The sequence below is a fragment of the Dromaius novaehollandiae genome, chromosome 24 (assembly GCF_036370855.1).
Source record: "Dromaius novaehollandiae isolate bDroNov1 chromosome 24, bDroNov1.hap1, whole genome shotgun sequence".
NCBI classification, from domain to species: domain Eukaryota; kingdom Metazoa; phylum Chordata; class Aves; order Casuariiformes; family Dromaiidae; genus Dromaius; species Dromaius novaehollandiae.
Window position 1 is genome coordinate 3,849,821 of NC_088121.1, and position 13,709 is coordinate 3,863,529.

Genomic DNA, 13,709 nt, shown 5'->3' on the forward strand with positions numbered 1-13,709 from the left:
CACCCCAGTGGCAGAGTTGGGCCTTGTTTATCTTCCTCTTGAAGGATGTCATATTTGGAAGGAAAAACAGACAACATGATGACCTTCATTAGTTCAGAGCAACACCTAGAGTTGTAGACATATTCCTGCTCCCTTTCCTCTTCCAATGCATGGCTTTCTCTGAAACATTTCTCCCTCCTTTGTCTTATTTACCCAGCCCAGGCTTTATTTCTGGTATGGCTGCTGTGGGCCCATAGTCAGATCTGCGGTTAAGACCAATCAACAACCTCACACGAGCACAGATTTCTCAGGTCTTACAATGGCTGAGAAGACTAGATGCCTTTCTTCATCTGGTCCTGAGGCTGCTCATGTGTTAATCAACATTTACAAACCCAATATTTCTGAACTTTGCTGCCAATTCCTATGCTCAGTATGCCTTTCTTTTATGTTCTTCTTTTATGTTCAAGGAAATGGGATCAGACTCTAACAGCAAGAGCAACAATAGCTTGAGGCCAAGTAAATTTCACTGAACTAACTTGCCTTCTTTTCCCAAAAGGACAGTACTTACTGCCTTTAATACTACACAAAACACCAGCAGAGCGGTTTTCTTACAGATATCAAATAGAGGGGTTTTCTTACAGAGAAGAAAAACACCTTCTACAGCTAAGAGAACGACTGTTACTCAGAAGGCTGTAATTCATTAAGATTTAATATTTCAAATGCTTTAACCATTCCTCATAAAGGATCCTTCTTCATAAAGGATTAAGACATTTTTGATGCTGATTATTTATTATAGGACTAATCAGTCAAGATCTCATAAATCCTAGCTACGACTATGTAAAGTTGGACAATGGCGGGGTCAAAACAGTACCTTTAGCTCTCTAGGACAACTTATTCCATCGAAGCTAGGCAACACAATGCACAGGTTACAAGTCTAAACTCAGGAGAAAGAGACTGAGATTCTGTAGCGAGTAACACATGGGAGAAAAGACTGGTAATTCCACTGGTACCTTCTGGCTGTAAAATTGGTTAGTTTTGACATGTAAATGACTGCTTTAGCCTTAAAGAAGAAAACCAAAACTATGATCTACTTCATTTTGAAGGAAAGGCTGTCCATGAGCTGTGCAGTACCAGCAATGAAATTAGTATTTTCTTTTCTGTAAGATAGTCACAGTGAAACATTTGCTCTCACAGAAAGACTCAACTAACTCTGGAAAGTGCTAAAACACATTTTTGCAAATAAGGTGAAAGGGGAGAGAACTATCCCTTACAATAATATTTCTGAGGATTGACTAATTCCTAATGGCAACCATAGGCTGCATCCAGCTCCAGCAGCATAACATTAGTGCCGTAGCCCCCTTAGGCTGAGCCTACCCCCTCCAAGACATCACAAGAGGGTGTCTCAGAGGAACAGCAAGAGCAAGGCTAACGTGGGGTGGGCAGCCAGAAGACAGAATCAAAGGAGAAAAGTGGTGTGGCCCTTATGTTGGTCCCCAAAACCCTTTCCAAGAGTTGTCAAAGGAGCTGTAAATATCCAAGGAAAAAGAGTATTTAAAATAACAAGAGCAACAAAATAAACTATGTGCCTCTAGTAATAAGGCCTTACCAGTGCTCTCCTCGCCTCTCTTTTCAGAGCTCAGATTCCCTAGGATTTTAGTGACTCCTCACCTTCACTCTCTGATGGCTCCCCTAGTACTTGTTCAGAAGTGAAAGAATGCAGCTGGCTCTAAGACAGGTGCTGCGCATTCTGCTTCAATCATTGACTGAGTTGAGAGCCTCTAGACAAAAGATTCCACTGTATTTAAACGCAAAGCATCATTGTCGTACAGCTCAAGAAACCCTGCAGGAAATCAGTGCAAAACCCAATCCTGAGGCCATGGGAGCTGCAGGCACTGAGCACTTCCAGAGAACAGGCATACAGAGGATACGTAGGTGGGATCCTGGCCTCAATGTACCTTGTTAAGGCAGCAAGTCAAGTCACCACTGCCAAACTTACCAGAAGCCTGGACAGACGTAACCATGATAGAAGTCTGTCTCACACACATTCATGAATATTAGCATAGGTGGAAATTTGTTTCCTTGTGTTACTGTGCCCTACAAATATGACATAGCAGAACTCTGGAAGCAGAGGGTAGAAACTAGTCCCTCCATCTAAAACTGCTCCTAGCACCGACACCGCACAGGGTCTAGAGAATGACCACTGGACCAGAAGCTGACCCTTTCAGTCCATCTCTGATTGACACTGACTCAGTGTATAGCCTGGATTAAGTTGCAGCAGGTTCTGCTACACAACATGGCACTTACATTACCACAGGTGAGCTGGTGCCAGAACAACAAACTGGTTACCCTGGTTCTCACACAATGTTAATGCAGATACCATGCTTCTACAACCTCAGCTAGAATCTGCCCAGCACTGCAGGTGTCACAGGCATGTCTGGAGCATGCTGGAATGTCTCACTCCTCAGTCACTTCTGGGGTGGATTAGCTGCCTACCTCTACTGACAGCTAGAGGCAGGCAATCTGCTTCAGTGCTTCTAAAAACAGAGGCAGATACCTTCCGTCACTGAAACCCTTCGAGAATTTGACCCTGGGGACCTTAGTTGCCAGACATGCTGAACACCCACCAGTGCAGTCAAAGCTAGAAAAGAGTCTGCTACCTGGGATTGCTTTCCTCAGGCTCCACCTTTTGCTTTTTCCATTTCAAAGCTGAAGAACAGAAGCAATTTCTTGGGAAGGGGAGGAATTGTTGAGGGGCTTGCATGCTTGCAATATGGTTTGGGAAAAATCAAAGCAGCAGATTAAATCCCAGACCAACACCTTCTGCAGGGCATGCTGCAGCTTCTCCCTACTGCTGTCTCACTCTTCACTTTCTATAGCATGTGGGACATGCATGAAAGACCTCCTGGGAGAAAAGAAACATGATCAACCATCTCTCCCTCTCCCAGCCCCCAAACCATTTGAATGCCTGCACATTTCACATTCAATGAGCTGAGTTCACTGATCCCCAGGTCCAAGGGAACTGGAATCCTCCCTTGCAAAACCAAGGACAGATTCAACTATGATGTCAGCCCTCAAATCCCAGGCTTTGCTGTGTTGGCATTCAGGTCAAGTCCTGTCTCACAAAGAGGAGATCAGAACATAAAGCAAACTAGGTGAAATGGTAATAGGGAGGGTGCTTCACAATATTGTTGCTATTCTTAATAATGATTCCTTCACTGGAGTTGAGAGAGATATATTTTTTTTGTCTTGGTCCCTCACTCTGGCATGGGATACTTGCCTCCATAATCTTCCTTTCTGTTCATGCCACCAGCCATCAGAAACGATGCAGTAACATGAAACAGAGCAAAAACCTGGTCCTCTGAGCAATTACTACTTGGCACCTTGCATCAAAGGTCTACTGCTCACCCAAATGCTTCCTCTAAGTTACCTGTCTCTGAAGTGCTTTGACACACTCTTCATTAGGGTAGTACACAGGAAGTCAGGTCTTACTGTGCCAGCTGCTCCATAAACAAAGTCTGTGCCTCGAAGAGTTTGCAGTATATGCAAGTAAGACAAAATAAGAGAAGAAAGAGCAGAGAGGAGCAAAACAGCTGCTGGCAAATGGCATGTTGATTCTATGACATTAGCACAGACTTGGCTTTTAGTCTAAAAACTTTCATGTTTCATTCAATTTACACTTTAACCATGAAAAATGCACCTAATTCTGGGGCAGAACACAACAGCCGTTTGACAGCTGGCAGAGAAACTGCACAGCAGTTTGGAAAGAAAAGCACTGAACACTAAATTCAATCCACCATTTGGAAAGACAGAAAATTCACAGGGCATAGAAACTGCTTATGTAATTGATACAACTTCTTGACAAAAGCTGTTGGCTTAATGATAATTTTTTCCAGCAGTAATACCTTTGAGGGTGAGCACTTAGACCTCAGTTTCACCGAGGATAAGCCAATTCTGAGATTCTGTCATAAAAAGAAATAACTGTAATAGAAAGAAAGAAGAAAAGAAAACAGGAGAAATGGCAGCTGTTCTATTCTCTGTAGGCTGTTAGACCAAGCTCCTCACTACACTAACATGCAGCTCTCTCTAGTTATTAACAGCTGGTTATGAGAAGGACCGTTTATCTACCCCACTGAGCAAAACATTCCATTTTGTTACAAAAATATTAAACTGGAGATTTTGATTTAACTTCTCTAAACCAGGTCAAGTGGTAGGCTTGGTCTACCAGAGAAGGAAAGAGGCTGATCTCACAGGAAGGGAGGATTGGACTGTTCTAACACCAAGTGTGATCTCATGTGTTTGCTTTTCATCTTTTTGCCCAGATACAGGAGAGAGGCAATATTGCAGCCAAGCTTTTGTTAAGTGCTAATTCAGTAAGCAAAGAAAATTTGGGGGGGGGTTGGAATAAAGCAGCACTGAAAGTTAACTCTGGCTCACGTGTGACATTAGCATCACCCAGTGGGACCAATACTTAAAGGGTGATCATTCTCTCACAATAATTCTTGTTTCAGTGGTGTTAGCACAGATGACCCCCTAACAACAATAATGGTGGAACAACACTGCTCTTTAGCACGCAAGGGGGCCTGGCAGGAGCAGAAGGACTCTTGTGTATGGAGGTGGTTTGCCAACACGTTTAACAGGGGAAAATCTATCTTGTGGATGAAGATGAGAGATCACTGCTGCAGTTCCCCCTCCTCCCACAAGAACAAATCAAAAGATTTTGTCTTGCCACCCAACTCACCGGATTGGCTCAGACTTCAGGTGGTAATTGAGACTGCAGATGAGCTCTCTCTCGTGAAAAGGTGGCTTCCCTGTTGCCCTCTGGATGTCAAGGTGAGCAGAGTTGCAGAGTGCATGGACACCAGCATCTGTTCGGCTGGAGATGTGGAACTTGATGGGAATGACGGGTTTTAGGTTCTGTGCTGCCTTCTGCAAGACAATATGAGAAGGGATCATGAATAGGGGACTCACTAGGGGCTACCTAGGACTCAATGCCCTTCTCCTTGCCAATCACATACCTTCTTAGTGTTCACATAGAGAAGTAATTGCGAGTTTTACTGTGGGCTGCAGAGGGATGGAGAGGAGCCTGCCTGGGGAATTTCTCCTGGTCTCATTGGCTACTCACCCTTTGTCCCAGAATCATCTTAAAGAGAACATCCAAAATGCTGTGTGAGCTTCCTTACATATGTAAAACAAAGTAACATATATTTATTTCCCTGTCCTTTGCTTTATAATATTGGGTGAGTGGGCTAGAGGACAGAGAATTCCTCACTTGAACCCAGACATAGCCCCTGCTGAAAACTGAATTCAGACTGCTTGTGCAGCAAGCAAAAACAGCCTAGTGCACACTCCTAAAAAGCTGCAGAACCCAAGCATTACAGGGACAGAAATAGCGCACAAGGATGCCTGAATGACATCACAGCCAAGAGGCCTGAAGGAGCTCAGGCTGTATCCTTTGTTCCCAGCGCAGGCCAGAACTATATAAAATACTGCAGCTTACTGCTGCAGACAGTTCTTTCCCATCCATAATGGCAGCAGGGTTACAGAGGGCAGTGTGTTTCCATTAACTGTTAAGAGCAGAGGAGGAGCCAGGGGACCAACCAGAGGCACAGTAGCATAGCACTGATGTAATGCATTTCATTAGTCCCATGGAGAAATATAACAGATCTGAGAATCAAGACACAGCTCTCATAAAAGACACCCGTAGTTGAAGAGCTGACACTGAGCCATCCCAGGAGGTATAAACAACCACAGGACAAATACATGCCACCAGCAATCACAAGGTGGAATTTCCTTATATTCGCTGCTTCCACAGTTGCATTAATACAGAATTTGGCTAATCCTCTTGAAAGCACTGTTTTCTTCAGGACCTAGAGTTGCCTTAACATTGAGCTGATACCTCACTCACACTAACAAGACTGCTATCATAGCAAGACGGAAGCAAAAAATGACAAATATTACTTCTACAGTCAGAGAGTTCAAGTTTATTGGAGTCAAAACAAGATCCTAAATTACACTGCAGCTGGAATATACTTTAAAATTAGTTAAGAAATTATACTGCAACATACTGAAATTTACTATTCTTAACACAAGGGCAAGGAGAGTGATTTGAGATCCTTTCAGTTCTGCACATGGATTTAGGCAAGAATTTGCTAGAGAATCCACCTGTTCCCAGGGTTACTGGATCCTTTTCCCAACTGTTCCCTCCCACAAGAGCTAGCTTTTGGCCCTACTCTGCTTCTGCCTTTCCATTCTGCCTGCTAACAAAGGGCTAGAAAAACAACTGGGTGAACTATTACAGGATCCTTGTTGGGTAAGTAAGTAAAACCCTGCTAAATGAGTCATTAATATCATGTCCTCTAATTAAGATGACTGGAATGAGAGAGAGAGAGAGAAACAGATAGAGACAGAGAGAAAAAGGCTAACAGTTAATTAGATGCCATATATCTAAGGGTCTGTTTTGACTGGCCTAAGTTTAGCAAAGTCAGGGTGGGTTTTGCTAAGGGGCAAAAGTGAACACTGGTAGGTCAGAAATCTTGGTATCCCAAGAACTTGCTAATGCAATGTTAAAATCAGAGTTGGTCTTTCATACAGTAAGGCTTTAAAGTAAGTTGCTGGAGCACTGCCAAATACAACCTTTACCTTTGTGAGGGCAGGCCCTTAGACAGAAAATCCAATGTCATTTGTTAGGGTGTATGAGTGAAGCATATCTGAAACACTGAAAAATGAAACAAGCTCCAGAGAACTAGGTGAATGACTAGAAATTTCCTTCTCTCTCCCATCTTCTTTCCTGAGTGGTGAACCCAGCAGTGGTCTTCATTAGATTTCAATTTGGTACCAAAAGTCAATAAAGTTTGAATGGCCAATTTGCAAATGCCTTCCAGGCTCCCACTATTTAAGCAGACAGAATTCTGAGCTCTCAGAAACATACTGTTAAAAAGCACAGGGAGGCAAGGAAAAATGTAACCAAGCTGCAGGGGAAAGCCTGGGAAACAGAACACAAATGATCCTAGCCTTTCCCTCTTCCTAATTCTTCTATTTGGAGTTCACATGTGGTTACAATTAACAATGAAAATCTTTACTTATTACCCTTAGCAAAGAGAAGCAGACAGAAATTAAACAGTTCTCTGCAGCAGACCTTGGCTTGTGCCTCAGTAATTTGTTTTAAAGCAGAGGCTGCATTTTAAGAGGAAAGTTTTTGCAAAGACGTATTTGGGTTTTGCAGGTTCCTCTCTTCCCCTTCCTTTGTCATCAGGCACAGAACAGTCAGTGGGAACACAGTTGAGGGGGGAGAAGAGGGGGAGAGAACAGGACAGTACATGGAAAACATCCTCCTTTCTTGGTATGGGCTTGAAGTTTGGATGCAGTGCTCCTTTGGATCCCCACACTGCATGCCACTTCAAGCACTGCATCTGAACTAAGCTGGATAGTTAGAACACTGAAGAGTTTGGATCTCTTCCCCTCTGCAGGGGAGAAGGTGAGCCTTTTTAGAGAGCAGGCTGGAACGGAAGGGAAGACTACAGGCTCCAAGGCGAATCTGGTTGTGTCTGATGCTTAGGTCAACCAAAAAATCCACAAAGGTGCAGGACTTAATGACAGCTACAACTAAATGGAATTTTCACAACTGCCCTTCTCCAGCACAACTCTCCCAGGCACAACTCTTTGGAGAGAGAACTGAAGGATATATGTGCTGGGCATTCAAGGAAGAATATAACCACCACCACTACCACCAAATCTCTGCTTGTGAAAGCTATTTTTCCTCCAGCCTAGCAGCCATGCAGTTGATAAGAGAGTCCACAATCAACTGCTGCCTCCAGTTTCAATATTTAATACTTCATTTAATACTTCATTTAAAGCCCATCTTAATTAATCTCCTTACAGAGAGAATTTTGAACTGCTGAGCTTGTTTACAGGTGATACACAAGCAACGCCTTCACCTATGCAAATGTCTCATCCTTGCACCATCCAGATGTCCTTTGAGCCTATAAGTAGCTGGTAGTTTTTCTCATTTTGTTCCTGTATACTCTAATCTATTAATATCACCCACAACAAATTACAAAAAAGATGCATCATTTATTTTTCAGTAATTGCTTGCGTTGCAACCATTTTTTTCCTCCACTTTCAGGAAAAAGCCTGATAAAACAATCATACCTTGCTTTTGCACAATGCCTTTCATCTGAGGAACTCAAAAGGCTTTACTGCTATTGATTCAGATCCCCATGCAGTCCTGCTGGATATCATCTATGGATTCCAGCGGGGAAAAGTGAGGCAGAAGTTACGCAACTCACCTCCGGGCACTCAGCTAAAAAGCAATAGAGGAAATACAGAAATCAAGGAGCTGGGTTCTCTTCACAGGTGTTCTCCGAGTTCACAGGTCTCAGCTCCCTTCTTTAAGCCACACAGCATACAAATGTTCTTCTCTTTAGCAGGTGTTCAGTTACAAACACTGAAATCTTAGCTTGGCACCTGCTAGAGGTGCTTCACCGAGTCAGATCTTATCCATTTTAATTTTGTCTTTACTTCCTGAGTCACAGTCCTTCTAGACCACCGTATTTCTGGGCAGCAACATGCATCCCAGGGTGCCACTTTATACTTCTAATTCCCTGCACACTAGCAATGTAGGAGAAAGTATTACTTGCGTTTAGTAGGTCTGTTCTGCTAACAGATTTTATTCACAAAGCACTTCTGTATTTTGAATCATACTGAAATTTCCATTGTTACATGTCAAAATGATATGGATCCACATTCCAGATTGTTGTTATTACTCACAGCTCTGTTCTCTTCTCTTCTCACTCTGCACAAATGTTGGAGAGGCAGGATGAAGAACAGGCCCATTAATGTATACTGGCCATGGCTAGGAAGCAAAAGTTCATCTACTTCTCTCCCTGAAGGCTACATAAAAGCTGCTCAAGATGCTCAGCCATGGAAGACCTTTCCAGAGCATCTGTGAAACCACCAAAGAAACCTTTCACATCAGCTGGGGATGGGAACATTCAAGAGAAAAACTGCATTAGGAACATTTTGGAAAAATTAGCATCTGTTGTTGCCTTTTCACAGTAGCTGGAATGCTTACTGGTTTCGTCAGCGGAAGACATCCACACTGACGTTAGTTGCACAGACATAAGGGATTGCATTGCATTGCACTGCATTGGTAGGGATATTGCATAATTTACAAGTTGCTGTGTTCTAATAAGTAATCATCAGCTAGCTTCTGGTTGCAAGTCAGAACAGCCCCACTGTGCATAGATTAACAGGTGCTATATCAACTGAAACTAAGTAAGAATCACACAGTTTTAGTGAAACAGATAAAAGCTGTAGTGAAAGTCAGGAAGAAAAAGCTAAGAAAGTGTCTTTTGTTGGAAGAAATGGTCTCTGAAGCAATCTGCCATGCCACTGGAAATATTGTCCAAAGTAAACAGGGATTGCAGATGACTGTTCCCTAGGTCCATTTTCATTTCTTTCTTCCTTCTTTCTTGGGAGGACAGTTTTTTCCAATGCTGCCTTGCATAGTATAGAGCTTGTCTGTGTTCTCCTCCTCTTTCCTCCCTTACTCTCATTTTTTCTTTCATGGGCAATAATATCTGGACTTAGCACAAAGCTGCTGGCCAAAGCAGAACTTTGTGCGGGGAAGATTAGTTTGGGCAGCATTCACCAGCACAATGGAAAGCAGCACACTTGGGAGATGATTCAAACCAAACATGAAAGGGAGCTTAATTCCGCAAATCCTAGCAGTCCTCACATATGGTGCCTGTTAGCACAAGTAACAGCTACTCACTTGAGCAAAAGGTGCTACACAGGAGATTTTCCTTTACAGTAGGGGCATTTTTAAGAATCGAGACTTGATCATCCTACCCTGCATGTTGTAAATTTCCACAATGAATTGGATGGAGCCAAGTCACAGTACTCAAACTTTGCCATCTGGGGAAGCAAGGTCTGGAATTTTGGTTTGAAACCATCGCTAGCAAGCTTGAGTTCCAAGTGTTTCAAGACAAATATGTTCTCCTCCAAGAAAGAAAATAAATTTCATCTGCAAAGCTCACCCCTCTCAAAGACATATTAAAAGATCCCTCAAATATATAGATTTGCCACAGAATCAACATCAACATGTTGATCAACATCAATAACTTTCCATTTCCTCTGGACAATCCTCATTACCCAGGGCTCTGTTACACAGTGGTATTCAGGACTACAAAACCATCCCTGTCCTGTATGTTATGTACATTTAAGGTGACAAAGGTGACAGCCCTCCTGCTCAGCCACAGTTCAGCATTCTACCTTATCACATAGAGGGCTGCAGTGCATACTCACAAACCAGTCCATTACACTTTTAATGACATCAGTTGTTGAAACACAAGGTCTACACCTAGCAGTTCATTTGCTTGCTTGTAACAGCAACCAAATGCCAGAATGTATTCTGAATGGAATAAGGAGCTCATTACGGATATAATCTTGCCCTTCCCTTCAGTTGCCTTCCTGGCTTTGGAAATGAGTGTTCTGAAGTTCAAGGCTGCACAAAAATGAAGGAAGGAAGATAAATTCCTAAAGCCCCAGACGTTTTCTATTAAAATCGCTTTAAGACATCCCACGTGGTTCTAATAGACACAGCCCTGCTCAGCAGTGCCCAGCATCAATCCCACCACATGAAAGCAAAGCACATATCCCATAACTGGCCAGCATGCAGCTGGGAGGAACAAAATGCTGATACTGTGAAAAGACAACACCAAATAAGTTTATCTTTTTCTATTTTTCCTTCTTCTTTTTCCCTTTATTCGCCCATCCTACCTATTCACTTGTTAAAACAAAGTTACTTGGATGATGCAAAACAACTGCTGGTCTCACCCAAAGTCCAGCTGAGACACAGGATGGTTTAGAGGATTAGATAAACAAGACAAAGTTTCTCAAGAGCTGCACAACATTTATATCTTTCTCTGCAACAGTCTCAGGCGAGGAGCAATACAAATACATGCTGAGAACTCCTATTCAAAGTGTAATTCATAACACTTTCCTTCCACAGACTTCTTAGCAAGAGAATGTAAGAACTACCACCCTCATTCGGAAAACCAGGGCACAGCAGAGAAATGTCTTACCCACGGTCACAGAGCGGCTAGGTAGGAGAGCAAGTCTCCTGCTGCCAGACCAGTTCTTCAACAACTTTGCCCCTTCCCAACACTGGGACTGTAGCTAACGCAGGCACAGTACAGACTGTCACAAACACGCACGGAAGGCACATCGTGTTCAAACTGCTACAGTTAGTGATCTCAGACTAGAGAGTTTGACTGATAATGAGAAATAAATAATGAAAAGGGTAGTTATTAATATACAGCTGTGGTCTGACTTGCCCCAAACATGACCTGGGCAAGCATGGCAAGGATTAATTAAAGATTAATATCTTTCATGTCAGGTCTTCACTGAAATCACTGACTAAAAGGCCCTTTGCTCTCTCTATCCTCTCCATTTCAGATCTGTTCTCCTCCCAATGCTGCCATTTTCTCTGTGAGTGAAGAGACCCTGCTCTGCTAAAATTAAAACATACAGCTTTTCAGAAAAGAGGCTGCCATGTGGGTCATCAGTTCAGAGCTTCTGAAGAGAGAGTACAGCCTCCTCCCAAACTGTACTCACAGTGTATCCCCCAGCATTAGCTCTCTGTGAGCATCTCTCCTCACACACCCTCCTGGAAAGAGTGACAGCAGGCCAGTCCTACCACTACCTTGGAGGTGTGTGCTTAAACTCTCCAAGTGATGACAGCAAAATGGTGAAGATGCTCAGGTGCACCGATGATCAGAGCCAAGAAAGCATCCTGACGGGACACAATAAAACATATGGTTTAATCTCCATCTCCAGCTACTAAAAACCCAGCCCAGAAAAAGCACCAGAGGATAACCCCTCCGCAAATAATGCCTATGAGAAAATATTTCTGTGGCTACAACAATGCTGCAACTGGAAAGAAGTCAAGTGATGCTTGTCTGGATACCACAATCAGCTTCAGCACAAGGTGTCTAGACTTTAACCTCTCCAACAATCTCTTATGTTTTAAACAGGCACAAGCTTCATTTCAAATTACATAATATTTCTATAGCAAGAGAGAAAAGATAATGCAACTTCTTTTTGATTCCTGCTCTGCACGGGAACATGGGATTCACCAGCACTGCTCAGATAAATGCAGCTCAGCAGCAGTTCGTAATTAAACTAGTACTGGATTCCACAAACACCCAGATGTGCTGAGTGTTCACCCTATGTGAGTTCACCAGCATTCACCCTATTTACCAGCTTTCTACCTGCTGATGTAACACTAGGTCTTTTGCACTCTTACTGCACGCTCATTCCAAGCCCAGACAGCACTTGCTGCTGAAAGCCATCCTCACATTCTAGGAAATCCCTGGGAGCAACACAGAAACAACAGTGATTGATCACAGAATCAGACCTTTTTTGCAGCACATTAGAAGGATTCCAGAAGAATGGGAACTTGCATTTTTTTCCTTTGGAACAACAGATACCCTACCGTGCGTTTTTCTGTGTCTGAAAACATCTACCAGAGGCATCCCCTCCTGGGATTAAGTAGTATCCCATTTCTAGATCTAGACAGGACTTTGACATGAATTAGAAGCAGAGCAGTTCAGGCTGTTGAGGACTGAGGCAGTTCTAAGAATGCATGGAAGCAAAACCTCAAGTGCTAGAGAAGCTTACATGCTTAAGTACTTTTAAGTGGGCCAGCAACCGAGCAGGGGCTCTGAGAATAACAGTTCTGGAGTTGCATGCCTCAGTTTCAAGGAAATACCATTGAAAGGTTCAGGTGTTTTCCAGGATCAGCATCTTGATCTCTCTTACTTTACCCTGACCTATTTCTCCCACCTGCATACTGACATCATTTCTAAAGCACTTTGACACTCAGAAAAAAAGACATTTGTATAGTGCTAAATATTGTAATATTCAAAATAATCAGTGTAAGAAAAATATCTATCCCTGATAATTACTGTAGTTCAACAATGTGATCTTAGAAATTTCACTTTAATGACAAAATAATCAGCAGGGACCTACCTCCATATAATTCTGGACTCCAACCACTGACTGATCAGTTGAAGTCTCCATGACCCCACTGCAGAGAAAAGCAAATACAATAGTTATTGACAAGTGTCAAGACCCTCCATGTTCTGCCCAAGGGCTGGATACACTGTCCACCAACACATCCAGAAGTTAATAGGGAATGGTCTTTATCAAACTGCTTGCTACTGAGTGGATCTTTTTACACAACTTGCAGGGACCAAACACTTTGAAGGAATGGACAGGAAAATAAAAGCAGTGGGTAGCATGCAAGAAAGGAGCCTGGAAATATAAAACATCCTCCCAGGGCTACTCCCTGTATTAACCCTTCAAACAGAGGTTAATGTGTTGGGATGATGATGCAGGCAAATTACACTAGAGAAGAATTTGCAGGTTAAACTTTTTCAGGGTGAGTAGTTGGATGGCAGCTATAGGACCTTTTCTTGCAGGCCCTGTGGATGTGGTGGTGGGGCTCACAGGCTGTGCAGAGACACAGTTTGTGATAAGCTTCCTTCTCCATTCCAGAAGTCACAGGCATTCACAAAAGGTGCCGGAGTGCAAAGGTATGTCCTGAGGCCAAATCTGATCTATCTGTAACCACCCCGATTAATTTAGGCCAGTACTCACAACCAAATAAACTGTACAGTAAAAGAAGTACGGTTTTTGGCATGTGATGGTATTATTCTGTAGAGCCC

At 42.9% G+C, this 13,709-nt stretch overlaps 1 protein-coding gene across 6 annotated transcripts in view; it reads right to left on the reverse strand.

The window, feature by feature from the left end:
- PUSL1 (pseudouridine synthase like 1) overlaps positions 1-13,709 on the reverse strand; it is a 41,138-nt gene that overhangs the window by 26,474 nt on the left and 955 nt on the right. For all 6 annotated transcript variants that reach the window (XR_003259237.2, XR_003259238.2, XM_026100644.2 and 3 more), the window contains exons 2-3: positions 13,012-13,069; positions 4,718-4,905 (exon numbers count right to left, since the gene is read on the reverse strand). Coding sequence is in view for 4 of the 6 variants with exons in the window: in XM_026100644.2 (XP_025956429.1) it covers positions 4,718-4,905; positions 13,012-13,069 (246 nt within the window). In the remaining 2 variants the exon portion in view is untranslated. The remainder of the gene's footprint in view (positions 1-4,717; positions 4,906-13,011; positions 13,070-13,709) is intronic.